The sequence below is a fragment of the Equus quagga genome, chromosome 5, assembly GCF_021613505.1.
Source record: "Equus quagga isolate Etosha38 chromosome 5, UCLA_HA_Equagga_1.0, whole genome shotgun sequence".
Taxonomy (NCBI): domain Eukaryota; kingdom Metazoa; phylum Chordata; class Mammalia; order Perissodactyla; family Equidae; genus Equus; species Equus quagga.
In genome coordinates this window covers 118,870,304-118,897,929 of record NC_060271.1, presented here as the reverse complement: position 1 = coordinate 118,897,929, position 27,626 = coordinate 118,870,304, and the positions used below count along the sequence as shown (strand labels likewise).

At 48.0% G+C, this 27,626-nt stretch overlaps 1 protein-coding gene across 2 annotated transcripts in view; it reads left to right on the top strand.

Moving 5' to 3' along the window:
* The window catches only part of EFR3B (EFR3 homolog B), an 86,681-nt gene that overhangs the window by 37,066 nt on the left and 21,989 nt on the right, over positions 1-27,626 (top strand). For both annotated transcript variants that reach the window (XR_006888839.1, XM_046663302.1), the window contains exons 4-7: positions 7,854-8,004; positions 21,551-21,672; positions 25,854-26,003; positions 27,240-27,374. Coding sequence is in view for 1 of the 2 variants with exons in the window: in XM_046663302.1 (XP_046519258.1) it covers positions 7,854-8,004; positions 21,551-21,672; positions 25,854-26,003; positions 27,240-27,374 (558 nt within the window). In the remaining variant the exon portion in view is untranslated. The remainder of the gene's footprint in view (positions 1-7,853; positions 8,005-21,550; positions 21,673-25,853; positions 26,004-27,239; positions 27,375-27,626) is intronic.

Below are 27,626 nucleotides of genomic sequence, written 5' to 3'. Positions count from 1 at the left end.
GAGGCAAGGGCCCCAAATAACCAACTTATAGAAGAGGAGATAGAACTGGTTATAAACATGGGACAATATTCAACAAACTTGTAATCAAAGATGCAGATTGAAATACTAAGATACCATCATCATTTATCAAGTTAATAAGAAATTACATATAATTTCCAGTATTAACCAAGGGAAGGCAAAATGAGAGGCATTTTCATACTTTTCTGGCATGAGTGCAAATTGGTTGAACATTTCTAGAGAGTAATTTTGAAACATATGTCAAGAGCCTCAAAAACACTTATGCCCTTTGATCCAGTAAATTCCATCTCTATTCATCTATCCCAAAGAACCAATCTCTTTCCTTTTCTGGGGGGAGGGGGGTAAGGAAGATTGGCCCTGGGCCAACATCTGTTGCCAATCTTCCTCTTTTTGCTTGAGGAAGATTGCCACTGAGCTAATATCTGTGCCAACCTTCCTCTATTTTGTATGTGAGATGCCACTACAGCATGGCTTGATGAGTGGTGTATAGGTCTGTGCCCTGGATCCGAACCTGCGAACCCTGGGACACGGAAGTGGAGCATGCGAACTTAACCACTATGCCACCAGGCTGGCCCCCAAAGAATCAATCTTAAATATAACCTAGGTTTATACGCAGAGATTTTCATTATGATGTTTTTTATGATAATGAAAATGTGGAAATACCTAAATGTCCAACTAGAGAGTAGTTTAGTAAATTAGGGTGTTTATCACTTGGTAAAATATCATCTAGTCAATAAAAATGGTGTCTATAAACATGCTTTCCATATAATATGGAAAATGCCTTGAGTAAATGAAAAATAGAATACATAATTATGTACACAGTGTTTACAATCAAGTTAAAAATAAACAACAAATCTCAAAGCCTAGGAAATACAGTAAAAACAAATATGAGAAAATATTAAGAGTACTCATTTTGTGAGCAGTGTGGCTGGGGTTTTTGGTTTTGTTTTTGACGCATCTTTTTCATATGTTTCCTAAATATTCACTATTGAGCATGTGTTACTTCTACAACAAAAAAAGCGAACTGTGGGACATACTGTGTTTGCTGCCCAGTGCTCAGGCCACAGTTTGGAGAGAGGCTGGGTGTAAAGAGACTCTGAGACGCCCCTGGTGGCACTGCTCATGGGGCGCAAGGCGGGGTGGATGGAAGGCAGTGGTTCCTGAGTCCCGCTGCTTCTGTTCTCCACCAGCCTTTTATGTCCATCCTCTACGCTCCTCTGCTCCTGCTTTGTCTTAGGGCAGGCTCCAGATGATGGCAGGAGCCTTGGAAATTGCCTTCTGGCTCCCGATCTTTCCTGTTCTGGTCCTTCCAGACTAATACCGTTAGCTATGATCTTCAAAACACAGACCCGAAGCTACACTTTCCTGACTCCTTTGGAATACAAGCCAAGCCCCTCAGCTTGACTTCTAGGGTCTTCCGCAACCCGCCCCTAACTCACATTCCGCCCCCAGCCGTGCCCGCCACACCTGCCACACCTGCTCTAGACCCACTCCAGGCAGACTGGCTGAGCATCCCCCTCTGCCTTTCCGGGTCTCCCACCTCTGGGCCCTTGCGGTGCTTTCTCCCCTTGAACCCCTCCCTGGGCCCCCACCACTGCCCATCAGCCCTACCACCCTCGCCCCTTCCTCCTGGTGAGGAAGATGGAGTGAGAACTAAAGTGAAAACGTTTGCATTGTGCCGATAGCATGTAGAGGTCCACACCTCTACAGGAGCCATGTGCGAATCTTAAGCCGAGCGATCCCTGGTATAGAAGCAGGACCCAAAACAGTACATTTCAAGATCACTTTATATAATAAAATTAGGTTACACGCTCAATAAAAAGGGCACAAATATACTGTACATGCTGATTATGTAAATCGCCTTGACATTTTATAAAGTAGGCTCAAGCAAGTGGAAATGACTTTATCCTCGAGTGAACCTAAAACCAATACGTGGGCAATAACATTAAACATTTAATACTAATTCTGCCTGCTCTCTGGGCAGTGATGGTTCTCTCAGCAAAAATGCCCTGTAGCCAACAGAGTTGCTTAGAATCACTCCACTGCACTTCGAACTGCAATTCAGAATTGGTATCATTCTGTTGAAAATAGCCATTGCAGCATCTAAGCATCTAAACCCTCGAGGGCTCCCTGGGGCTCTAATCACAAACAGTGGGAAAAGAAAACTCTATTAGATCTGATCCCCAGTTCTCTCTCCTCGCCCTCCCCGTCTTTCTGTACCCAGCACCACACTCATCGTCATCTTCCTTCATCACTGATCACAGCTCTGGAAGAGCAAATTATGCACACACAGCTGAGGGGCCGTGCTGCCCTGTCATCATGCAGGTGTCTGTGTTTATGGTTTGACCATGTGGATATGAACCTTGGGTAATGCGCCCAGTGGCAGAACCACCCCCTCCTGCCCCACAGCCCCCTGCGGCACTGCCCCACTCCAGGTGTGTGTGAGCTCTGTGTTTATGTGTCTTTAGCATCGGGGTGATAACTGAATGTGGGCAGAGAGAGGATAAGGTGTGAATTTCAAGGTATTGTTCGGTGGTGTGGACTGTGATGGGCAGCGACATACAGAGCAGCAAAGGGTGAGAACTCCTCACGTTTTCCTCCTTCTTCTCTGTACTTCTCCTTTCCAGTTCAGCCTGACTGCTAGGACTCCCCTAGAAACGGCAGAGCAGGGCGGTAACGGCAGTGCTGGGTGAGACTCAGGCAGTCGACAATGCAGCGTGCAGGATGCTGTATTAGATGCTGTCAGCTTCCCCAGTGCCTGGAGCCCTGGAGGACAGAGATGCCCACGCCAAAGAGGGATGAGCAGCTCTCTGAGGAGCCGGGCCCCAGAGCTGACTTGGTGGGACTCCTAAGAGACATACATTCCCCAGAAGGACCCTGAACCTAGTTGGAGGACGAGGCTGACCCTTCCTGCAGAGATATCACAGATTCCTACTAGATGAGGAGGTTCATCCGTCCCTCCCTTGGTTGAGGTCACGCCCTCCTTTGGGGATCCTAAAACCCAGGAGGCTCTGTGCAGGAGTGGGGATGACCAGATACATCCAAAATGCCCAGAATAAGAGGTTCTTTGTCAAGGCCACTGCTCTTTTAGTGATCCCTGGGCAATGACTGGACCTGATGAAGCTGCCTCCTCTCTCCTGCCAGCTGGTCCTCATCCCTGACCCTGGATCTGCCTTTCCTCTCCAACTGAGTCTGGTTCCCACACTGGCATGCCCGCTTCTTCTTTCCCGGAGGCTCAGTGCCTGCCTGGCTCCTAGGCCACTTCTGACTGAGCACAAGGTGTTGAAGCAGAACCAGCTGCTAGTCTGGAATTCAGGGCGAGGTACTTCTTGCCTCACTCCTGAGCACCAGGCCGCCTCTACGTTTTCCTCAGCTGTTGTCACTCACCTTCTGCCTGGCCCCTCTCCCTGAGCTCCTGTTGTTATAACCTGCCGAGTGTCCTCTCCTGACCTCGGTTGCTGCCCATGAACCGCAGTCCATCCCAGATGCCTTGAGTCATGCCCTCCTCACCTGCTGGGAAGCCCCACTAGCACATCTGCAAGCTTGGTGGTCACCTGCTGCCGTCATCTGTAGTCTGCTCTTGCCTTCTCCCCTTGGACCGCTGTAGTGGGCTGGTCCTCACCAGCTCCTTTCTACCCCATCCTGCTCCAAGTACTCAGACCAGTTCAGTTTCCCAGTGTTACTACTTTGTACTCCTTCTCGAATGCCAAGCCCAGATAAGATCTCTGCTGAGACTAACCTGTCTGGCCCTAGTTCTGTTGAGTGGACATCACCTGAGAAGCCTGTGCTGCATCCTGTTGAGAGTATAGGCCTAACGGGTGGGACAGACCCAGCAAGGTTATGGTCAGATTGGACCAACACGCTGAGCACTGGACTAGGAGGGTCCAAGGTCCCATTGACTTCTGATCTTCTAAGATACTTTGGAAAGTTCAAGTTTGTAATTACAATCCTTCCATCCTTGGTATTGGGATCAAAGATGGGGAATGAAGAAGAGTGTCTTCAAAGAACTAGGCCTTAAACTTCTTTTACTTCTATACTTTTCAGTTTCACTTCTGCCATAATTTTCACTTTCTATCAAAATATCCACTTCTAGTCAGTAACCAGTTTTGTTTTTTTTTTTTCCAGCAAAAGATGGTTTTTCCTTATCAGGATATTCTGGGAATTTTTTTACAGGAAAAGGAAAAATAGCAATCTAAACTCTGGGGTTTGGGAAGCCTTCTAGTTTCTTCTCTTGCCAAACCCCACCCCACCCCTTCCTTTCCCTCATGTACACTCTGTGAACTAATGGTGAAATCCTCCGCACAGAAGGATTCTGGGATGGTTCATAGGAGAGAGGATTCGATGCTGCCTCCCCCCGCTTCCCTGCCACTGTGTTGGGTTTCCAGAACGTGTCTGGGTTTCTCTGCAGAGAAAGCCTGTCCCCTTTGCAAGGGCCCCGGCCCAGGCTGCTTCCTTGCCCTGCAGGATTCAGTCTGCTTCACTGGCCCACACCGTGGACCGAACCATGCCGGGCCTGGGTCTGCAAGGCATAGCAGCTTTCCTGGACTGTGACTCTGATGGCCTCTGAAGGGCTGTATGGAGCCAGGAACAGGCAGCGCCCTGGAGCAGGACAAAAGCTGGCTTCGGTGCACAGGAGCTCAAAGCCCCAGTGCTGCCTTTGTATTTAAAGGACATTTATAGATAAGAGCATGACCTGTTCCATTTGTGAATGTGCCCAGAGACAACTATTTAATAATATTAAATAATAATTTAATAATAATTGACTTGGTTCATATAGGTAAAAGAAATAAACATTTTACAAAAGTGGAAAGGAAAATTTCAAAGTAGAGAGGCTGTTTTCTTGTGGTTGCTCAGTATAGAAGTTAGCATGAGGTACCTAAGAAACGGTATCTAACGTCTTTTAAAAAAGAAAAAAGAACATTTAGAAGACACGTGACTGCTGTTACTTTATCTGTGTGGATTTGCCAAGCTGGCTTGTTTGCAAGGCAGTTTGGACGCGCAATGGCTGAAGCTGAGTGGCTGCCACAAGAAGTATTGTGGAACCTTGTGTTGCGGCCTTGCGGTTTCTCCAGATGTCATCCTGTAGTCATGCTTCTGTGCTTTCTTTTTATTTACCAAACTTTATTTTAAAAAAGGAGACAAAGCTAGCCAATCAAGAATTTTTAAATATCTGCTTAACATTCAAATAGGGATATGATTTGGGCTGAGACATAAAGAAGAACAAATCTTTTTTTTTTTTTTTGGTGAGGAAGATTAGCCCTGAGCTAACATCTGCACCAGTCTTCCTCTATTTTGTATGTGGGATGCCTCCAAAGCATGACTGATGAGTGGAGTAGGTCCACACCTGGGATCCGAACCACAAACCCAGGCCACCAAAGCAGAGCACGTGGAAATTTAACCACTCAGCCTTGGGGCCCGCCCAAGAAGTCTTTTAATTCATCCTTTATTGTATGTACGGCATATGAACCTGGCTGTAGAATTTCAGGCAGCTTTAACACGTTAAAAGCCCATGGTGACAGCTTCACTATGATCTTTAAGAGAGGTTGTTTGCTACTTGCTTTTGACTTAGAGGCATTAACGGGATTCCTTAGTGCCTTGTTAGGCTGGGGAGTTCTCCGCTCTCTGCCTCCCCTGCATTTTCTTTGTACTGGCAAGTACTTTCCTTTTCTGTGTGGTTTGGCTTTACGAGGAGAAGGATGGACACCCTGTGATGGGCACGTAGCCCTCACTCCAGGTCCACGAAGTCCTGCGATGGTCTCCCCTCTCGCAGGATAGAATCTCACCTCTTCTCTTTCCTATGAGGTCAGCCACTTGATTTGCTTTGGATTGCTGAGGATTCACTTTTATTTGTACCATCAGGTTTCTAAAGCACTCCTCAGCCTGATTATTAGATACCTGTGTTATTTAGGGTACGAAGAGACTCAAAAATACAGTGGCTCCAGCAATATGGCAAGGGTTTTGCTCTCTCTCTCATGTAACGCCAGACTGGGTGTGTGGGTGCTGCGCCATGAGGTCATCAGGGGACTTTCATCTCTGGGTCTCAATTGTTGCCACCTCTCAGCCAGCAGGAAGAGGGAAGGAGAGGACATGAAGGGCAAGCCTGTCTTTTAAGCAAGCGATGCTGACATTGCTCACCTCACGTCCGCCCATTTTAATGGCAACATTTTAGCCATGTGGTTTCACCGGAGCAGCACGAGAGGCTGGGAAACGTTCCTAGTGAGCAGCCACAAGCTCAGCTAGAATTCGAAATTACTTGGGAAAAGAGATTCCAGGGGAGGCATCTAGCATGATGCTCCAGGAACCTAACTCTGTAAAGAAAATTATAAAGATTTCAACTGGAATAATTTTGGACAAATTTGTAGCACTTCCTCATCAGAAGTTAAACGATAACCTTTTTCTATGGACGTCCACTTTGTTTTCTTTAGAAAACAAACGTTCCGTGAGTGGAGGGTGCACCTTTCGTGACGGACGCCTCAGCTGACCACGTGCTCTTTATGGCACATCTTGGCACGAATGTGGGGTCGAGTTGAGATGTGCACCCCTAATTCTCAGTCGGAATTTGATTCATGGCATTTTTCTTGGGATTTAAGAGAGGCATTGAAAAAGGCAATGACTGCCCGGATAATTGGGGGTTGTCCTGCGAAGGCTAGTTTGGGAAGGATTGGGTATTTTTAGCATGGAGAAGATAAGAACAAGAAAAACGAGATAGTTGTTGTCAAGTAGTTGAAGGGCAGGCAGGCAGACGGGTTAGCCTCCTTCTTTGCAGCTCCTAAAAGTACAATTGTGAATAAAGGATAAAGGTATTAGGGTTTAGCTTGAAATATAAAGAAATTTTTATTTAGTTGTCAAAAAATGGGATGGGCTGACTTAACCAGTAAACTATTAACCATTGGATATTGTGTATTCCTAGTTTCTGAAGGTATTCACTCAGGTTTTAGACTTTAGAAGAATTAAGTAGTTAGGGACATAGAGTTGACATGGAACACCTTCTTCATAAGGAGAAAAATAATTTTAATGTGTCCATCTTATCCTCCGTGAGGTACAAATGCTCCATAGGTAGGGTAAGTGCTGCCCAAAAATAGTAATATCATCCATCATATTGTTTGAGGATCACAGAACTTCTGAGATCTTCAAATATAAAACTTGCAAGTTTTATATTCTGTAACCTTTGCAGGTGGCTGGTCCTCAGGAGCATCTCAGATTCTTCATAAAATTTCTTCCTAAAGTTCTTCACTTCCTCCCCTCTAGAGCCATCGCTCTCCTTCTTTGGAACCCTTGTGGGACATCACACATGATTTTCTTGTAGCATTTCTTATTTCCCCTTTAGAGGAGATATCTGTGTATTTACCTCTTCCATCGGATGCTGGGTTCCTTAAATTGAAGCACTTCTTTATCCGTACACTCCCTGCACTGACTAGGACAGAGCTTTTCCTCAGTAGGTGCTCACAAACACTTCTTGACTTGGATTGAGTAGTTCTCTGATCTCACTGGATTTGGGTTCAGAATTTGCTCTGCTGGGCACCAATCCTTTCTGCTTGTATTTACACATGAAATGGTACACCTTATATGTCCTCATGTTCTTTGTGTGTAAAGTGAGAGGCTGGATGAATTGGTCCCTAGGCTGCCTTCCAGCTCTGATTCATTCTGATTCTCAGTGCTGGGCTGGAGTGGGCACTTGTTGGAACAGCTGTCCAGGCACTGGCAACCTGTGGAAGAGCCTCATTACCCTGATGCTGCCCAGTTGGTCATTGCACTGCCATCTAGATTGCCCCAGTCATGCAGTGAGGGTGGAATGAGCATGCGGCAGGTGATGGCAGTGGTGTTGCTTTCCCCAGGTACGTGTGCATTGCCATGGAGGCGCTGGACCAGCTGCTCATGGCCTGCCATTGCCAGAGCATCAACCTCTTTGTGGAGAGCTTCCTCAAGATGGTGGCCAAGCTGCTGGAGTCAGAGAAGCCCAACCTGCAGATCCTCGGCACCAACTCGGTAAGGAGCAGCCCAAGGGGCTCTGGAGGTAGAAGTGGGGAGGAGAGGGCATGGGACCTCTGGGTCAGTGTTGTTATGACCCATCCCTATTTGGTTTCTGACCCTAAGTACAACTCACTACTTTTCTTAGTGTCTTCTTTTGTGTGAATAAAAGGGTATTTAGTTTTTTAAATTTAAATAAATATATAACATATACTATAATTCATATAAATATATAACAAATAAAATAAATTTTAAAAATTGAATTCACCATATTAAAGCGTATGACTCAGTGCTTTCAGTTTATTCACAAGGTTGTGCAACCATTACCACTATCTACTCTATTTATCTTTAGACTGATAACCTTCAAACTTTTCTTAGAAATGGATTTTTTCCCTTAAGTAACTTTAAGTGGGGCCCCAATAGATAAAAAAATAGATGGAAGGGGAGGCATTCCTTTGAGAGCAGGGGTTGCCCGGCGCCCTCACAGCTCGGCCCCTGAGTCTATGGGGCATACTTTGAAAGCTGCCCAGGTTATACTTCTTTTAAAGATAGAATAAACTGATGTCCACAGGACAGAGGCATCAGATAAGTGGAAAGATCATAGGGAGATAAGAATTAGGGCTCTGGCTTAGTTTTGCCCTTTGCTAGCTGAGTAACCTCGAGCTGCTTATCTTTTATGGGGCTGTCTTTTCATTGATACGGTGAGCAGATTGAACTTGGTCCAAGCTCTGTAGTGCTGGTCTCAGTACAAGTGGCTGCTGTCGTGAGAGGTTATGGTTTGGGGAGAGAAGAGCTATCAGATGGTCAAGGACCCCCAGCTTCCTATGTATCTATATATACTTGAAAATCCTGGTTGCTTTCTTCGATTTCTTTCTTCAGTTTCTCTCTGCTAATCCCTCCCCTTCAGAGCCTGATTTCAGCTCTAGGTCTTCAAGGAGCTTGGTGTTCAAAGCCCTGATACACAGCTATTTTACAGATTTCACAAAAGAAAAGTTTAAGGTTTGCCCACTTACCATTCCTGGTCTGACTTTCCTGAATTTTTATTGCACGGTTTACAGCTACTTTCCTGTTCCATGTGAGTTCGTTTAATTGGAAGATAATCTTTCAACTTGACTTCAAGGCTACCAAAAGTAACACCGTATTCCCTTCTCTTTCCTCTCTCTATGAGCCAGCTGCCTTTGACAAATTACATATACAGTAGCTGAGGGTAAAATCTTTTGTGAGGTTGCCCTGGCAACAGCTTCAGATACTGTTTCACTTGTCCTGTTTAAGATAACTATAGTCTAGAAGAGAACATCTGAATGGAAAATAAACCAGTCATCGTGCATCCAGAGGGCGTCTCCCTGTGGGGGACACAAAGCAGGTGGCTGCCAGCTCTTGCTTTCCCCCATAGCAAATCCTGGCCCAGAGTAGGTGTTTCATTAGCTACAGCCTTGAAAATTTCAGGGCCCTGCAAATTCCTAGATTCCCCATCACAGTGAAATATTGCATCAGCAAGAGAGTGAGTCGACTAATAATTTCCGTACTGCAGACAGTGAAGATCATATAAGGACAGGCGATTGTCAGGAAGTTCGGTCAAATAATTGCCGTAGATTCCGAGTCCAGCTTCGGAAGCGGCCTTTGCTCGTGGTGCCCTTCCCCCAGAGGCCCTTTCCAGCTCTAAGCCTGGGATCTTGCTTGAGCTTCCCAAGAAGAGTGTTCTTTTGCTCCTCATCGTTTTAGAACCGCCAGTATGCCAGTGCTTGATGGAATCTTAGAGAGTCTAGCCTCTGCATTTCTACTGGTTTTTATGATTCGAGGCTTTGTGGGGGCAAAGGGGACCTGGGGGACGAGAAAGAAAAGGACTGTGTATGGAAGCTTACAACATTTCATTTGGATAAAGAGTTTTACTGCCAGGAAATTAAAAGAAAGACAAGGAAGTAGGGAAAAAGAGAAAAGGAAAAGAAGAAAACCATTGAGCTCATCCAACACCCTCATTTTGCTGGATTTCTCTGCCTGGAAGCAGAGGCCCAGAGAAGTCAAATAGCTCGTGTGTGCTTGCACAGCGATCCCCGGCTTTAGCCAGTGATGTCTTCAGCCCTCTACCATGTAGTCTCCCCTCACTGGGCCCCACCTAACGTGGGGTCCCCTCCCCAGAGCCAGCCACAGCTCCAGCCTCTCTGTGGCCAGGCTCACTCTGTCACTAAGTGGCCCATGGCCTTGTGGGTGAGAAGCTGAGAAAAACATTCACCCTGAGCCGGCTCTGCCTCCCTCGAGCTTTGCCCTCAGACCTGGTTTTGCTGCCTGAATCGGCTCAGAACAAATCTCCTCATTTTGCAGAGCGTCTCTCCAGAAACCCTACCCACTTCAGGTCCCACACCTGGCCAACGACAGAGTCTCCTGGAGAGCTTTAGAAACCTACAGATTCCCAGGTCTCAGCCAGACCCACTGATCAGCATCCCTGGAGGGGGCACCTGGGGGTCTATGTTTTCGTTTGCCTGTGACAGTAGCAGTAGGTTTGGGGACCACTGACACGCTGCAGTCTTAAACCTGTGCAGGATTCCTTCTCTTCTTCCTTCCTCCCTTCCTTCCTTCCTCTCTTGCTCCCTCCCTCCTTTCTTCTCTCTCTTTCTCTCTTTCCCTTCCTCCCTCTCTCCTTCCCTCTTCCTTTCTTTCCACATCCCTCATGGATATTCATCCAACTTGGGCTTGATCACCCCAAGGATGAAGCTGTGCTGAGAAATACAAATTTGCTAATACCACTCCTGCACATTACATGGAGTAAAGTATAACTTTAAAAATTTAGGTGACGCTTTCCAGCCCTTAATGAGAATATCTGAGCTTTGAATGACAACGAGGGACCAGGAAAGTCCGGAGAAGATGGGGAGCCAGGGCCAGCGAGGCTCGTTCAGGGCTGTGTTTCTGCACACCCGCCTTGTGGCTTGATGGTTCCAAGTGTGTGTCTCTGGGACAGTGCAGTGACCGTGTGTCCTAATCTTTTGAGGTCACTCACTAATGATATACAGAAAATATTAAATCTGAGAATGCCAAGGTCCTCTACATAAATAACGCAATATATTAGCATACTGTCAAAAGTAAAATATGAAGGGTTGTGGATTTAAAGTTTGCACTTTCAACTCTACCTTACAACATGTAGAAAAATTAACTAGAAATAGATCAAAGACCTAAATATATGAGCTACACTATAAAACTCTCAGAAAAAACTGTAAGGGTATATATCTTTATGATCTTGAATTTGGCAATGGATTCTTAGATAGAACATCAAAAACAAAAACAACAAAAGAAAAAATAGATAAATGGGACTTCATCAAAATTAAAAACTTTCATGCATCAGAGGACACTATCAAGAAAGTGAAAAGACAACACAAAGAATGGGAGAAAATATTTACAAATCATATATTGATAAGAGTCCAGTAACCAGAATATAAGAAAAACTCTTACAACTCAACAACAAAAAGACAACCTAATTTAAAAACGGGCAAAAGACTTGAATAGACATTTCTCCAAAGAAGATACACAAATGGCCAACGAGCACGTGAAAAGATGCTCAATGTCACTAATCATTAAGGAAATGCAAGTCAAAACCGCAACGAGATACCACTTCACACCCAGATAAGTGGGTGTAAAAAAATGGCTATTAAAAAAACCCCTATAAAATTGTAGGTGAGGATGTGTAGAAATTGCTGGTGGAAATGTAAAATGGTGTGGAAAACAGCCGAGTGATTCCTCAAAAAGTTAAACATATAGAATTACCATATGACTCAGCAGTTCTTCCTAGGTTTACACCCAAAAGAACTGGAAACAGGTATTTAAACAAATACTTGTACACAAGTGTTCATAGCAGCACTATTCATAATAGCCAAAAGGTGGAACAAACCAGAAGGCCACATATCGTATGATTCCATTTATATGAGCTGTTCAGAATACGTAAATCCACAGAGACAGAAAGCAGATTGTGTTTGGCAGAGGCTGGGGGAGAGAGGAATGGAAACTGACTGATTAATGGGTACAGCGTTTCCTTTTGGGGTGAGGAAAATGCTTTCGTTGCAAAACATTGTGAATGTATTAAATGCCACTGAATTGTGCACTTTAAAAGGGTTAATTCTGTGAATTTTAAAAAATGGCACTTTCGGCTGTGTGTGACCCAAAGTCAATGGCGTATAGCATTTGTGGGTTGATCACAGCACAACCTCAAGTCAAGCACACTGAGGTGGTGCGAAAGCGAGTCACGCCGCCACTCTGGGGAAGGGTGGCTTCCTCCAGCAGGTTCCAGCTCTTTCCTTCCTGCACAACAGGAAGGCTGTGACCGCCCAGAGCTCTGCCCATTCCTGCTGCTCTCTCGCGCCCCTCTACCTCCTTGAGATGTCACCTCCCTGATGCCTTCCCTTCTCTCAGGGTCAGCTCCCCCTGAGGTTTCCTTTCGTGGCCTCCCGCCTAGACCCCATGGGAACCATACTCTTTGTTCACCTGTCTTAGCCTCCCTGCCACACTCTGCCTTCTCCACCCGCGGTCCCAGCTCAGAGAACCACACGACATGGGGGTGGGGCCTCTGTAAATACATGCTTTACAATTTTATTGGGGCTTCCAGGACAGCCCCCCAGTTCATTCTTTGACCACCACCCTCTCTCATCCTCTCAGTGGTCACTGCAAACCTTCTGTTTTCTCAAGTCCCTTCCCAAATCTGCATCTTCAGTCTCAGGTGGCCTTGCTGCCTTCTGCCCACTGAGAAAATAGCGGCTGTCAGCTGGGGTTCCCTCAACTCCTGCCTCTCCTGAAGGTTCCCATCTCCTCGGGAACCCTCCTGCCTCCATCGTTTCTCTCTCCGTGTCTTCACCCTTTCCCTTTCTCTCGTTCCTTCTCAGTCTAAACAGAAGTTTAAGTTTCTTCTAGTATAAAAATGAAGTAAATAAACAAACAAGAAAAAAACGAAAAAAATTGCACTCTACATAACCACAAAATACCTTTAGCTCACCTGACAAAACTATCATTCCGATTTTCTTTAATATTTAGTCCAAATTCAAATTTCCCTAATAGTCCCCAAATTGTCTCTGAGAGCTATTTTTCAAATCAGGATTCAAAAAAGATCATGCATTTACTTTGTTTTCTGTGTTATCTCTTAGTCATTCCCAACGCCTCTCCCGCCCCGCTTTGTTTTTCATGACATTGACCTTTTGGAGACCAGGTCAGGGGCCTTGCAGAATGCCCCGCCTTCTGGATTTTGCTTATTTCCTTGGGTGTCATTTATTTTGCTTTCCTGTCTCCCACTTCCTGCAAACAGGAATTCGATCTGAAGGTCCGAGTGGATGCAGTTAAATACTTTTGGCCGTAATACCTCACGGGGGTGCTGGGTAGTGCGAGGAGCATCACGACAGGAGCACAAATGTCTGCTGTCTCATTTTGATGGATGCTAAGTGCCATCCCAGGTTAGGGTGGTGACCGCTGGCTCATGCCATTGTAAAAGCACCTTTTTGTTTTTGCAATTAGAAATCTGTGGAAACCATACAAATACCCACCCCCCACTCATCTTTCAGCTGATGTTTTTACCTTTGGTGGCATTTCTCCCTGAGATGGTGTCTTCTTCATACTCCCTTGACTTCCTGGCCCTGTCACCGTAGCTCTTTCCACGTGGCTCATCCTTCTTAGTTTCTGTGGTCGACTGAATAATGGTCCCCCAGGGATGTCCACATCCCAGTCCCTAGAACCTGTGAGTGTAACCTTATGTGACAAAAGGGACTTGGCAGATACGATCAAGTTAAGGATCTTGAGATGGGAAGGTTATCCTGGACTATCCAGGTGGGCCCGACGTAATCACAAGGATCCTCATAAGAGGGAGGCAGGAGGGTCAGAGTCAGACAGAAAGTGATGTCGTGATGGAAGCAGAGGGACAGAGAGAAAGAGATGTGACAATGCTATTCTGCTGGCCTTGAAAATGGAGGATGGGGGCCTTGAGCCAAAGGATGTAGGTGGCTTCTGGAAGCTAGAAAAGTCAAGGAAACAGATGCTGCCTTGGAGTCTGCAGAAGGAATGCAGCCCTGCAGACCCATTTTAGACTTCTAATCTGCAGAACTGTGAGATAATAAATTTGTGTTGTTTTAGGCCGCTAAATTGGGGTGATTTATGACAGCAGCAATAGGACACTGATACAGCTTCCTTCAGTGATTGTCTTCTTCCACGTGCCCCTGAAATAGCTGTGGTCTCCGGGGTTGGTGCTCCATCTTCTTCTCACTCTCTATGCTCCCCCTGGGCAATTTCATGAACTTTTGTGGTTTTAACTGTCGTCTATAGACTGAAAATGCTCCCCATCGCCAACCCCAGTGCAGAAATTAGCACTGCTGGAAACAGCAGACTAGAAGTGGGTTCCATGAAGGCAGATCAGGTCCGAGCTGCAAGGCCAGGGAACAGCTCAGGTCATGGGGTCAGCCCCAGCAGATGACGGGGAACTTAGAGCAGAGGCAGCCGGTGCTTCCCCAGCTCTGTGCTTCCTGAGTGCAGGCCGTAGGGGCCCGCACGTGGGGCTGCTGGGGGCCAGAGGGATCACCTTCTCGATGAGCAAGGAATGGGCGTTCCCAAGAGATCTTAATACCATGCCAGTTTTGCAAAGAATCTTGAAGGAGGGAAGACGTAATGTGGGTAGACAGGAGAGGATGCCCTAGGTTTGGGGAATTATGATGCTTTGGCTGGCAGTCAGGAGGTTTGCAGGACATCATCACATCACAGTGGGACTCTTTCTCCGGGTTTAGTGAAAACTGCTCCCAGGAGTCTCTGCCGACAAGAGCAGTTGGGAGAACGGGGCAGGGGCGTTAAACTCAAAACCATGTGGTTGACGAGATCTGCTTTCCGGCCAGGATTTGTCTTAGTGAAGCGAAAAACCAGCTCCCTTTCTCTTTATGTAAACACAGCAGAAAAGCCTGCCGTCCTAGACCCGTGAGAGAGTGGGGTTCTCTCTACGGCCAGCATCTTAAACTGTGGTTCTGTTGCGGATGCAGGAAGTTGTGCGGCTCAGAATGCCCGTCCACAGAAGGAAAAAGGCTCATTTCTGCTTGGAGAGGCTTGGCTGGTGCTGAAGTGAGGCCAAACAGCTCAGCTTCCATCTTCCAGCCCAGGGGAGAGCTGGTTTTGCAATGTCAATATTTGGAGCTTGCTTTCTCTTTATTGACCCAGGCCCTTAGTAACCCTCAGTTTTCACACAATTCTGGTTCCTTCGTGGCTGTAGCGGAGGGTTGGTGATCTGCTTCAGCAAGTTTGACACCCTTTGTTCTGTATAAAGAGCTGAAACTTTGATCTTGAAAGGGTAGCCCTAGCAGTGCCCGTGACCTTTGAAGTGTCACGTGTTCAGAATCTTCAGTTCGTTGCTATGGAGACCTTCCTCATCATTGCAATATCTTTGAAAAATAAAACAAAAAACCTCAACTTTATTATTTTACCATCCTGTGCATTAGGCAAGTAGCATTTTAATAAAAGCCATTTGTAAGGTATGAATTAGCAATGGTAGAGGTGAAGCAGGCAGGAATTTCCTGCTGTATCAGGCATTTAAAAAAACAGTGCCCAGTCACACAGGTAAATGGGCCCAGTGAGAACTCACGGAGTGTTGACAGCAAGCCGGAAATGCACTGGGGGAAAATGAGGTGGCAGCTTTTAACTGTGATGGGCTGGTCATGCCAAGCCTACGAGGCAGCTGCTCTTGTTAGCTCCATTTTACAGGTGGGGCAACTGAGGCACAGGGAGCTTCAGTAACCTGCCCCAGATCAGCCTCCTACTAGGTGGAGGAGCTGAGATTCAGAAATGCAGTCTGACTCCAGACTCCTTCCCATAATCATGACACTATACTGCCTCTTATCAGAGGGATGAAGGACTTACTCACTATTAAACCTTAGAGTCTCAACCCCACCTCAGCCAGGTTTCGGTACATTTCCTAGGTGGACTTCCACAGTGGGTGTGGTCCCTTGACCAGGGCTCCCATGAAGCATCCCAATTTGACCCTCTGAACCATGATGACCAAAATTTCCATTTTGGCTTCCTCTTGTCAGCTCCTGGATGACTCGGGAGCAGCTTGGGGTGAGCTCTCTAGCAGCTGCCTCCCCGGGACACTGCAGGCCAAGGCTCCCTAACCAGGTCATCTGGGCTGGTGTGTCTGTGCTCTCATACTTTTTGACTCTGGGGAGGGAAGCTTCTCCTATCAAGCTATCAGACCAAGGGTTCCCAAGGATGCTCGGAGATCCTGGTACCAAAAAGGTGCCTATTTTATTAGCTAGCCCTGGTGCCACCCATAATGTAATAAACAGGGCACATACCCTCTGTATGGGAGGTTGGGGACTGGCATTAAGTACAGTGTCATCACCAGACCCCATAACAGAGCAAAAATCCTGGCGAACATGGGAATGGAAGGGTTGATAGCCTGGTTCTCAAGGCTGCAGCCTCCTGGGCAGTCCTGGGCCCCAGAGATGGGTCCACGGCAGGTCACCCATCCAACCCTTGGTTCAGCTCCAAACCACTCCAGTTCAAAGGATGTGGTCTTTGACAGAGGTGGCCATCTATCCAGCCTTGACTGGCCTCTATTCCCAAGGACATGCTTTCCTATATTTTCCTAACATACTGCTTAAGCTTTCTCTCTCCCAGCCTGCCTTGGAACACTTCCATAGCTACTGGTCCAGCTTACCAGGAAAGGGACAAAGGACAGGGGGCTGCAGATCCCCTGCCCCAGACTCCAGGGTAGGAGATGGAGGGACTTTGCAGAATGCAGAGCCCTGGGCCCTCCCTCAGAGAGTCTGGTTCAACAGGCCTGGGGTGGCTCAGAAGTCTGCATTTTCAACAAGCTCCCCAGGTCATTCCCATGCACATTAAAATTTAAAAACCGCTAGTAGAAGGCCAAGGGCATCAGAGTATCATAATTCCCAAGTTTGGGGCCCGGCTCCACCTGTCACAAGCTGGCTGACCTGAAATAATTCACCGGCTCCCTTACAGCCTCAGTTTCCTCATCTTCACAATGGGAGTAAGAGAGGTCCTGCGAGACTCACTGGTTTGCCAAAAATTTCATCAGAGAATGGATGTTCTGATAGGCTGAAAAATGGCCCTCCCACACGACGTCCACATGCCAATCCCTGGGACCTGTGAGTGTCACCTTAGATGGAAACAGAGTCTCTGCAGATGTGATCAAGTTAAGGATTTTAAGGATTATGAGACGGGGAGATTATCCTGGATTATCTGGGTGGGCCCTAAGTGCAATCACAAGGGTCTTACAAGAGAGAGGCAGAGGGAGAAGACGATTGAAGATAGGCAGAGATTGGAGTCCCAGGAAACTAATATGATGTGTAAGCTCCAAGTGCCATAGAAATATTTAATGTTGTTATTACTTAGAATATAGGTGTTAACTGCTTATTTCGCAAATTGCTCCCATCCACACCTGGTGTTAAAGACGGGGTACTGGGCCTCGTGTGGCTGCTCCTGACACAAACTTCTGTGTCTATAAATAGCTTCTTCAAGGACACGTGCCTTTTGAATATTTTGAAGGCTTCCAACAGAACAAGGTATGAGTTAAACCAAAGCAGACAAGCTGCACTACCACCATCTTTGAAATTTGTCTTTCTGATCAAATGGGATGGGAAAGCACCTGAGTGGAGCCACAGACATGTGAAGAATAGAGCACTGTTTTTTAAGCGGTGTCTTGAACGTATTTGTACACTGCCCCACAAACACTTACTGCGGGATTGTGCGGTGCTAAATCCTGTAGGACCCATAAAAAGCTTAAGCCTCTTAGAAATAAGACCTTACTAATAGTAAGTCCTGATTTCACACAGTTCCTGTTATTCCAGGAGCTCAGGGAGCTTTTCTTGATTTTCTCTACTTTATTCATATTCCTGGGAGGCGACATATGCATTTTAAAGAGCAGAAAACAAGTGTTTGGCCATTTCTTCCCCGTCTTGCACTGATGGCTGCTGGAGATCCCGTTCTCACCCCTCCCTCCTGCGCCTCCGTGCTGTGCTCTGTCTCACTCCATTGGACTAAATGACATTCAGCCCCTGAGTGGTGCTTCAGAGGGCTTGGCCATCATCTTCCAATTCCCCTGCTCTCGGTCACTGTCCCCACTCCCACCCTCGGGCACCAGTTCATTGGAGGGTGGCTGTAACTTGTTTCCTTGTCTCTGCCCCGCCCCAGTGTCACATTTGAGCTGTGTTGTCTGCACAGTCCATGCTGCCCATCAAGGTTCCCCCTCTGTGATTGCCTGGCTGGGCCCGTGTTGGTGGCATGGAAAGGACAAGGGTCACTGCACCTGAACCTTGGCCAGGAGTGGATGGAGCAGACCATAAATGACCACAGTCACCGTGCTCACCCCAGTTCTGTTTTGAGCATTCTTCAGTGCCAGGCACTGTGCCGGCCACTCTGCATACCTCCCCTCATTTCACCCTGGCAACCACCCCATGGCATAGTTCCTACTGTCCCCATTTTACAGATGAGGAAACACTGGCTCAGAAGTTACACAACTTGTCCATAGTCACACAGATGACAAGAAGCAGAGCAAGGGGACGCGCGTCTGACTGTGGGCCCAGCAGATGTAGGGAAGGGCAGTCTGCTTCAATAGAAGCCTTATGTCCAAATTGAAATTTGGACAAAATTGAAATTGAAACTAAGTTCCCAGAGAAGAAAAGTACAGAAGAGCAAAAGTCCAGGGAGGCAGAGAATCACAGAAGAGAAGAATGAGGGAGTTTTCCGGTGAGGTTAGCAGCTGTGGCTGTCCCAGCTGGGAGAGATTCAGGAGAAACTGCTGGCCCAGCCTAGAAAAAGGCCACCACGGTTTTAGAAAGGGAACCCCATGTGTGTTCTGTACGTTACCTGCATTACCTCAGTGGCTGTCACGGAATTTTCAGTTTTTAAAAATTGATTGTAATGTTAATTCTAACCTTACAGCCAGGGGGGTCATAGTCGAAATATTTAGCAGCCTGAACAGCACAGGCAACGGCCAGTCAGAAGGGACACTGGGCGTGACGGAGCATGCAGGTCCTGCTGGTGGCTCCATGACACTATGAGGAAGAGGAAAGTCAAAGTCGAAAGTGAAGGGGAACTCGATGTCAGGTTTCCCAGAGATCAGGAATCGGTTCAGAGAAGCATCAGTGTTGGGAGAGGGGTTGGAGGGGAAGAGACGAGGCCAGGTTGGCTGTCATAGGTCCTGCCGTGTTTCTCAAGCGTGGGCCTCAGACCATCCCATGAGTTTCCTGGGACCTTGTTAAAAGGGAAATTCTGGGCCTCCTCCAAGCCTGACTCCGCATGTCCGGGGCTGGTGGCAGAAATCTGCGAGGTTACCAAGCCCCCTTGACTCTGCTGTATTGTAGCGTTTGGAAACCAGCACCCTTAATAAGCCCAAACTAAGGCCACCCCCACCCCCCACCCCACTTCCTCATCCTCTGCTTGTTCCTTGACAATACTGTGCCCCCCCCCACCCCCAAAGCAGCTCTCCTGGGTCGTTTGGCCTGAGGCGCTGGAGGAAGCAGGGAGCAGGGATAAAGCCAGGAGAAGGTTTTCAGGCACAGCTCCTGCTCAGAGGCCTGCAGGGGACGCCCAGAGGGTTGAGAGCTGGGTGACCCCTGCAGGACCCTGGGCCAGTATGTAACATTTGTGGGTCTCCGTGTCTTTCTCTGTACAATGAGAATAACAATCTCTGTCTAATTTAGAGTCATCTTAAGACATAAAAGAGATGATGTATGTAAAATGCTTAGAATAGTACCTGACATATGTAAGTTTCTAAACGTCCGCTGCTATTAGCGTGTAAACTCCAGAGCCAGCGAGCATGAAGTGTGGGCATCATTCTCCCGGCATACACAGGAGTCTGCCCAGTCGCTAAATGCTAGGGGCAAAGTCTTTGTTTGACTGTTTCTCCCTCTTGATTACTGGCCTCTTTTTTTTCAGTCTTATTTTAATTATTCTAAAATATGTGCACTCTTGCATGCACACAGGTGGTCTTCATCATATTTGAAGTAGACACAATGTAAATTAAAAAATTAAGAACCTTAGTGAATGAAGACTGGGCTGCTTATTTTACGCGTGGGAAAACCAAACATAAGAGAAGTTAAATGTCCCCCTCAAAGGTCACACCGCCAGTTATAGATAGATCTGCAGTTAGAACCCCTATCGCTGTGCGTCCCCTTCTAGCAGACGGACACCCTGACCACGCCTGGCTTTGCCGTGGGGACTGCAGCCTGGGGACATCCTGTCGGTGGTCAAGAGCAGCAGTGCATCCAAATTTAGCATCAGCCAAACTTCGCTTCTGCCTAAGTCTGTGTTCTAGCCTTTGGGGGCCTAGGAAGGTCATGTAGCCAAAGGCCGACTTTATCATTGTTTCTGGAACTCCTGAATCTGGGTCTAATCGATGATCTTGTGATCACGTGGATTACCACTATGCCTCTTCTGCACAACCACATCAACAATGCAAGCAACGCTGTTTGAATTTATTGCCACTAACAGAATATCCGCTTCCAAGTATACGTACGCATGTCAGACGTAACTTGGAAGGAAAGATCTCTTTATCTGCTTTGCGTGTTGAGATCCTATCAGTGAGCAGAAAATAAATGTATATTTATTATTGCAAGAACAAAACACTATAATAATTAATGATGTTTGTGGAAGTTGCTAATTTTCATTCAGAAAAAGTTATTAACAATTTTTAATTAAATAGGGAAACAGATTGACAATTGATACTGAATATTATGAGTGTGCACTAACTAGATAATTTTAGGAATAACAGTCTATCCTTTTTGAGCCAACCAACGTTTATAAAAATTAAATAATAATACAAGGAGAATAGTGGAGAATAGATTTTATATTAAGTCTAATCTTTTTAGAGCTGTTTGTGGTACTAAATTTATAACATTAAACAAAATAACCTATAAGAATTATATTTCTCTTTTAGTAATTTAACTCCACTTAGTCTGTGATTCTTGCTTCTCTGTGGGACTTAGTTGAAATTAAGTCCTAATTAGAATTGCAAATATGCGGAATGGTGATGGCAGAAGGAATCCAGCAGCTGAGAATGCCATGTAAGACTTCCTGAACTGAAATGGCGAACTTTAAAAATTTACTCAAATTTTTAACAATAAAATGGGCTTACATTTTTAATCAAATTTCAGATTTGTTCTGGTTCCCCAGAAGGCATTCTAGGGTGGTGCTCTATGCTCTGACGTTGGCTTTCGCTCAGTTTCACTGTTCTCCTAACAGCCTGTCAGCCTGTGTGTGTTTGGTGCAGCCCTGGACGTAAAAGGGAGCAGCAGCTTCAATGAATCCCCTTCATTTTCTCGTCCCTTCCGTCCTCTGCTCACCCAGCAGGGAGGGGCTGAGAAGGGCCATGGGGTCCGGTCTTGTGTGGACGGGAAAGGTGAGCAGGATTGGAAATCACATCTCCCGAGTGTGCTCTGGGAGGCAAACCAGAGCCGGGCCCTGGGAGGCGTGGTTCCCAGGATGTGTCTGTCCCAGGGCTTTGCTAGAGCAGGGGATCTGGGGACACCAAGTCCCAGCGCCCAAAGGTGAGGAGCACAGCGAGTCACCTCTCAGGTGCATTTCTCTCTCTCCTTCCGGATAGTTTGTGAAGTTTGCCAACATCGAGGAGGACACCCCTTCCTACCATCGCAGCTATGACTTCTTTGTGTCCCGCTTCAGTGAAATGTGCCACTGCAGCCATGATGACTTGGAAATCAAGACGAAGTGAGTACAGGGGAAGCTGAGGGGTGCACAGCAAATGACAGAGGCGTTGGTGGGTCTTAGGGAGCTCCCGGCCTGGGCTGCATGTCTGAGTCCATTGGCGTTTACCTCTGTTTGATGATGCTGGGAGGAAAGAGCACCTGGTGGGACTTAGGAGGGCAAGCAGGCAGAGCTGGGCTCCCCACACGTGCTTTCTAAAGGAACAGCCTCTGAGGGCAGAAAACAGGGCAAGATGTAAGGGAATGGTCCTGTGAGCCCAATTTGAAAGCCACACACGCACACACCCATGCTGTCTTTTGTTCAGAAGTGCGTGCATTTATACGCCCCCAAAACACACCTACTCACTGTTATCCATCAAAATATATACCCAATAAAAAGCCAAAGGCTTCACATTATAGGCTGATCCCTGCTGCCCTCCTGACTTCATCTCCTCCACTTTTCCCTCACTCAGTCCCCTCCAGCCACGCAGGCCTCCTTGCTGCCCCACAAACACACCAAGGTCATTCCTGCCACAGGGCTTTTGCACAGTCTGTTCCTGTGCCTGGAATGCTTCCTCCATGGATCTGCATAGCTCACTCCTTCACCTCCTCTAAGCCTTTGCTCAAATGGCCCCTTGACAGCAACTCCTTCCCCGAACGTCCCTCTTCCCTCTCCATGCTCTGTTGTTTTTTCCCCATAACACACATCCCCTTCAAACACGTTCATAATTTACCTACTATGTTTCTATACCTTGTCGTCTCTCCCCACTAGAATGTAAGCTCTGTGAGAGCAGCAATCATCGTCTTGTCCACTGATGCTAAATGGAGCTAAAACAGTGCCTGGAGAGAGGAGGCACTCAATAAATATTTGTTGAGTGAATGAATGAACACTTTCAGATAAACATCTTGAATTACAGAATACACTTCTACCCACATACTCAAACTTATAAAAATACTTAGCTCACAGAAATACACTCATCGATATAGAAATAAAACTCCTCAAATAAAATCACAAAGAAATGTACAGAAACCTGTGCAGATAAAGCCCAACACACAGCGCCAGCCTGACGAAGCAGTAGGTGGTGAGGAGGCATAAGCAGGTGTTTGTGCCCAGCATTGTCCTTGGAACAATAAGGTGCAAAAGGATGAGAAGTCGGTCCCTGCCTGCAGAGTGTGTTCTCAGCATGGGGAAGCCATATGAAACCAGGGACTGTGTTCAAAGGGAAAAGAAGGATGGAGGGAGACAGGAGGAGGGCTAGGCTGTCCATACCAACCAAAGCTGCGGGAGGAGTCGGGGAAGGAAGCGGCTGGGGGCCCACCGTTGACCAGTTCTCCATCGGTTTGTTCCGGAACTCAGCTGATAGCTCCCTCGTTCATCATATCAGCACCTCAGAGGGGCCTGAAGTGCCATGTTTGTGCAACAGCAGAGTCAAAGACGGCTGTGTGCCCCCAGCAGCTTGCTCACCAGAGCTGATGGTCTGGGTTAGATGAACAGAAAGTGATCCCTCCATCCCCCAGGTTGCCGGTTCCCAAAGCTCCCCAGCCTGTGGAATGACTCCGGGCAGGTCCTCGAGTGACTGGTTGAGAGCGTCTCAGCCTCCCCAGTCACCCATCCCCTGAACCAGTCATGGGCTCCCTGGGGCTGTGTTGCCCCAGCGCCTCTGATGAGGGCAGTGGGGGCCACAGGAGGCAGGAGCCCCTTGTCCTCTCTCAGCACTGGCTGCCACAGGAGCCACCTCACTCCAAAATGGCTGAGAGACAAGGGGCTGGAGCAGTTGGGGCCCATCCACAAGCAGGCGTTGGGGGGGGGTGGCAGGTCTGTAACCAGGTGTGGCTGTACCAGGAGCTGACCACTCAGGCAGTGCCAAGCCTTCAGGAGGGGGAACGGAGGGGACACTCCTCGTGCCACTACACACACACTCACACACACACCAAATCACACATGCACAGTGACACACAACCACACACACACACACAATCCACAGTGGGAGGCGGAGCAGGCGCAGAAGCAACACGGTCAGGACTGCCTTCTGACGGCGCTGGGCATGCACTGAACACCTGGAGGAGGGTTGCTGAGGTTGCTCAACGGGGCAGTGCCATCAGCACCCACAGACGGGCACCTGCATCCATGACTGGAGGGCCTGCCGGGGTGAGAGGAGTGTGCCTCAGTCAGCCTTCCTCTTGTCGTCTCTCTCTTCCAGAACCTCCCTGCACCCCTTTGCCCTGAGGTCTCCCCATTGTTTATTCGCAGCCTTTGCAGAGCCCAGAGCTGCTTTCCAAGAACTACCCTTGGGTCTTATAAATAGGGGTGCGTGTGTGTTTGTGTGCATGTGCACGTAGTCCCTTGGGGTTCAGAGAATTCCCAGGTTGCTTGCACGTGGGTGGGCCTCCCCTGAGCCCATTAGAAGGAGCAGTTAGAGGAGCAGGCCTCTCCCCAGGTCTGATCTTTCAGAATTTACTCTGAAAGCGTCAGTCAGCCTGGAATGAAGTGTGTACGTATGTGGAAGGTAGTCTGGGGAGATGGAAGGAATGAAGAACACAATTCACAGTCACGCATGAGGACGCCCTGGGTAGAAAATTTCCCATCCCCGGGCCTGGTTTCTTGCCAGCCAGACTCCCTTGGGTGGGACACACGAGTCCAGCATGTTTGGGATATATTTCTGTTGTGCATTAGGGAGGGCCTTTCAACCCAGAGCCAAGAATAGTGACTGGAACAGTATTCCAGTTACTTCGTGCTCAAGTCTGGACAGCCTCTGGCTCAGGGTCTTGACTAGGGGTCAAGATCAAAGCAGCTGAGTGTCTCCCCAGGGGAATCCTTGCCCATGGTCCTGGCCCGGACGGGTCGTGAGCCAGCATATCCTGGTGCTATTAGGCATCTCCTGCCTCCCAGTTACGGTCACCAGGTAAGGCCCAGGGTTACCCTGGTAACTGCACTTCAAACTGAAGCTGAAAATACGAATGGCAACTAAATATTTAGAAAGACTGCTCAACTCCAACAGTCATCAAAAGGACATGAACTGAAATAGCTGGAAGATGTGAGGATCCTTCTGAGCTAAGAAATTAGAGCAGATGTTTAAAATGAGGTCCCCAGTGCTGAGGAGGAACGCTGAGAATGGCATTCTCCGGCAGCCTGCGCGTTGGGGGCGGGGAGAGTAATTTGGCGATATTGGGAGCCTTTCATTTCTTACCTCCTGATTCAGTAATTCCACTCATGGAATGACTTGAAATATAGTAAAATATTTTATACAGTGATGTCCATCGTAGCATTATTATAGTAGCAAAAAATTTAGAAACAACTTAAATGACCAATAGGGGACTAGTTTAGAAAGTCATGACAGTACCTCAGACGTGTTTATGAAGAGTTAATGATATAGGAAAATGCTCATGATAGGATGTTATGGGGGAGAAAACAAAATAAATTATATATGCAATACGTTCTTAATTCTGTTACCTATTATGCACAGAAGAAAAGAAAGACACCAAAATGCCAGTAACAGTTATCTTTGATGATGGTAGGGCTAAATCTTCTTCATACTTTTCTGTAATTAGCATGTATTACTTTATAACCAGAAAAAAAGTTTGATTAAAAACAGAAAAAACGACATTCAGGTTGAAATAGACGTCCGGTAAAGAGGCCCCCTCCCGCAGGGACCCTGGGTCAGTGCAGTAGGGACTCACGAGGTGTGAAAGGATGCCCTCTGTGCTGTCACTCAATTCCCCCTCTGGTTTCTCAGCCAGCTTAGCTGCAGCCAAAACCCCTTTGTGCCCGGAGAGCCTGGCCGCTCTGTGCCTCTCCTTCCAGATCCCCTCTTTCTGTAAATTGCTCATAGCCCTGGATTCTGCCTCATCAGTTCTTGGCAGCGTTTTGAGCTTTTATATCTTGGGCTCAAGCTGGAACAAACCCAGCTGGGCACTAAAGAGGAGAAGCCTGGAGCAACTGGCACGCTAAGGATGAAGCCCAGGTGGTAGCGGGGCAAGGGCCATCTGGGGCCAGAAGACACAGCTTCCTGTGCTCACATCCACCCGCACACGAAGCCAGCCAGCCTGGAGGCCAGATCACAAGAAGAGCAGACGGTGGACTCCATTCTGCCTTTTGATAGACAGACGCATCCCTAACCCCCACACTGTGCTCCTCTCCTTGCCACAGATGCTGGACTTCTCAGGCCCTGAGGATGTCATGGCCCCGTTTCAACCTTTTCCTTACAGAATCCGAATGTCGGGCATCAAAGGTCTGCAAGGGGTGGTGAGGAAGACAGTGAATGACGAATTGCAGGCCAATATCTGGGACCCACAGCACATGGACAAGATCGTGCCATCGCTGCTTTTCAATCTGCAGCACGTGGAGGAGGCGGAGAGGTAAGCAGGCGAGGGTGGGTGCTTGGACAGCAGACATGGGCAGCCCTCCCAGGCTGCCTTCCCCCGCTGCTTGGGAATCACATGGCTTGGGCTGCTTGGTAAAACCCAGCTACAAGGCCAGAGATCTTGGCTTTTGTGGCCTGTTCTGCAGTGAGTCCAAGGCTGGCTCCCTAGGAGCCTTGGGTCTGGACTTCTGCCAGCCCGCTGTGTCCCTGAAGGTCTGCATTCTTGAAGGAAGGGCAGTAACCATGCTGGGCTCCCTGGGGGTAGGTGTGCGTGCTGGTAAGAACACAGAGAACCAAGGGTCGGGTTACCTCTGTCTCTTTGGAAACAGCAGGCCAAGGCGGTTTTAAAATGCCTTTCATGGCTCCAATTACTGAGGTCTTTTCCCTCCTCGACCTTGCTTCCTCCCTCACTTCCTAATGGTATTTCAGGCCCTTAAAACATGCCTGCTGGACCAGCAGTCACTTGACACAAGTTGCAGATATTGGGTTTTAATCTGGGAGCCACCAGATGTGGGATGCTGCCCCTCGCTCTCCTCCTCTGTGAAATGGACTGGAGGGAATGTTGCTGCCCACCTCGGGTGGGCACCACACTGCTTGAACATACTGGCTTCCCCACTTTCTGTCAGTGGAACCTGTGCTGCTGGAGATGGGGGGGTAAGTGTGCCCTCTGGTGGCCGATCCTGGAATAGCACCTCCCTGACTAGCTCAGGCAGTGGTCTATGGTGGTTTCAGGGCTGGGAGTCCTGGGCTCCTTCTGCTGTCCAGATCTGGGCCCACTCCCTTGACTCAGGTACCACTGAGTCACACCTGAGCCAACCACCGTGCCTCTCCTTTCTCTCTATTTTTCCTCTCTCTCCTTCTTTCTCTCACTTTCGTTTGCTTTCTCCTACTCTGTCTGCCTCCCTCTCTTCATATCCAAAGACTTGGGGGCACGGAGACACTCATGGTCTGTCCCTCACCAGGCCCAAGGGTATCTGCCCCTCCCACAGAGGCACATCAGGCCTATCCTTAAGGATTTCCAGACAAAGAACTTTATCCCTTCTCCCAGTCTTCCTCCACTCTGGGCTTCTTCACAGGGATGTCTCCCCTGTGACCCAGGCAGCCTCTCTCAAATTCCTGCTTGTCCTACTCTCACCGTTTGCATGATGAGGCGCAGAAACCCAGGCGTTCACAAAGCCTGCCTCCCAGCTTTGCATTCTGTCCTTCACCACGTGGCTGTGTGTTTCCACAGCCGCTCTCCCTCGCCCCTCCAAGCACCAGAGAAGGAAAAGGAGAACCCGGCAGAGCTGGCCGAGAGATGCCTTCGGGAACTACTGGGCCGGGCTGCCTTTGGCAACATCAAAAACGCCATCAAGCCTGTTCTCATGTGAGTACTCTCCCCCACCCCCACACCCCCCAGCCTTCAGCTTTGAAGTGTTTCAAATCCCGGCATCTCCTTGCTGGCTTGGGAGAAGGGAAGGAGGTGTTACGGTTGTGGGGCTGTGGCCAAGTCAGTCCCTTCTCTGTGCCTGTGTTCCCTGAATTGTGACAGCAAAAGCTGCCACACACGGCCAAGTGCAGTTTTCAGGAGAGCAGTTGGTAGGAGGGCCCCCGAAGCTGATGGAAGGTGCCCGATGCA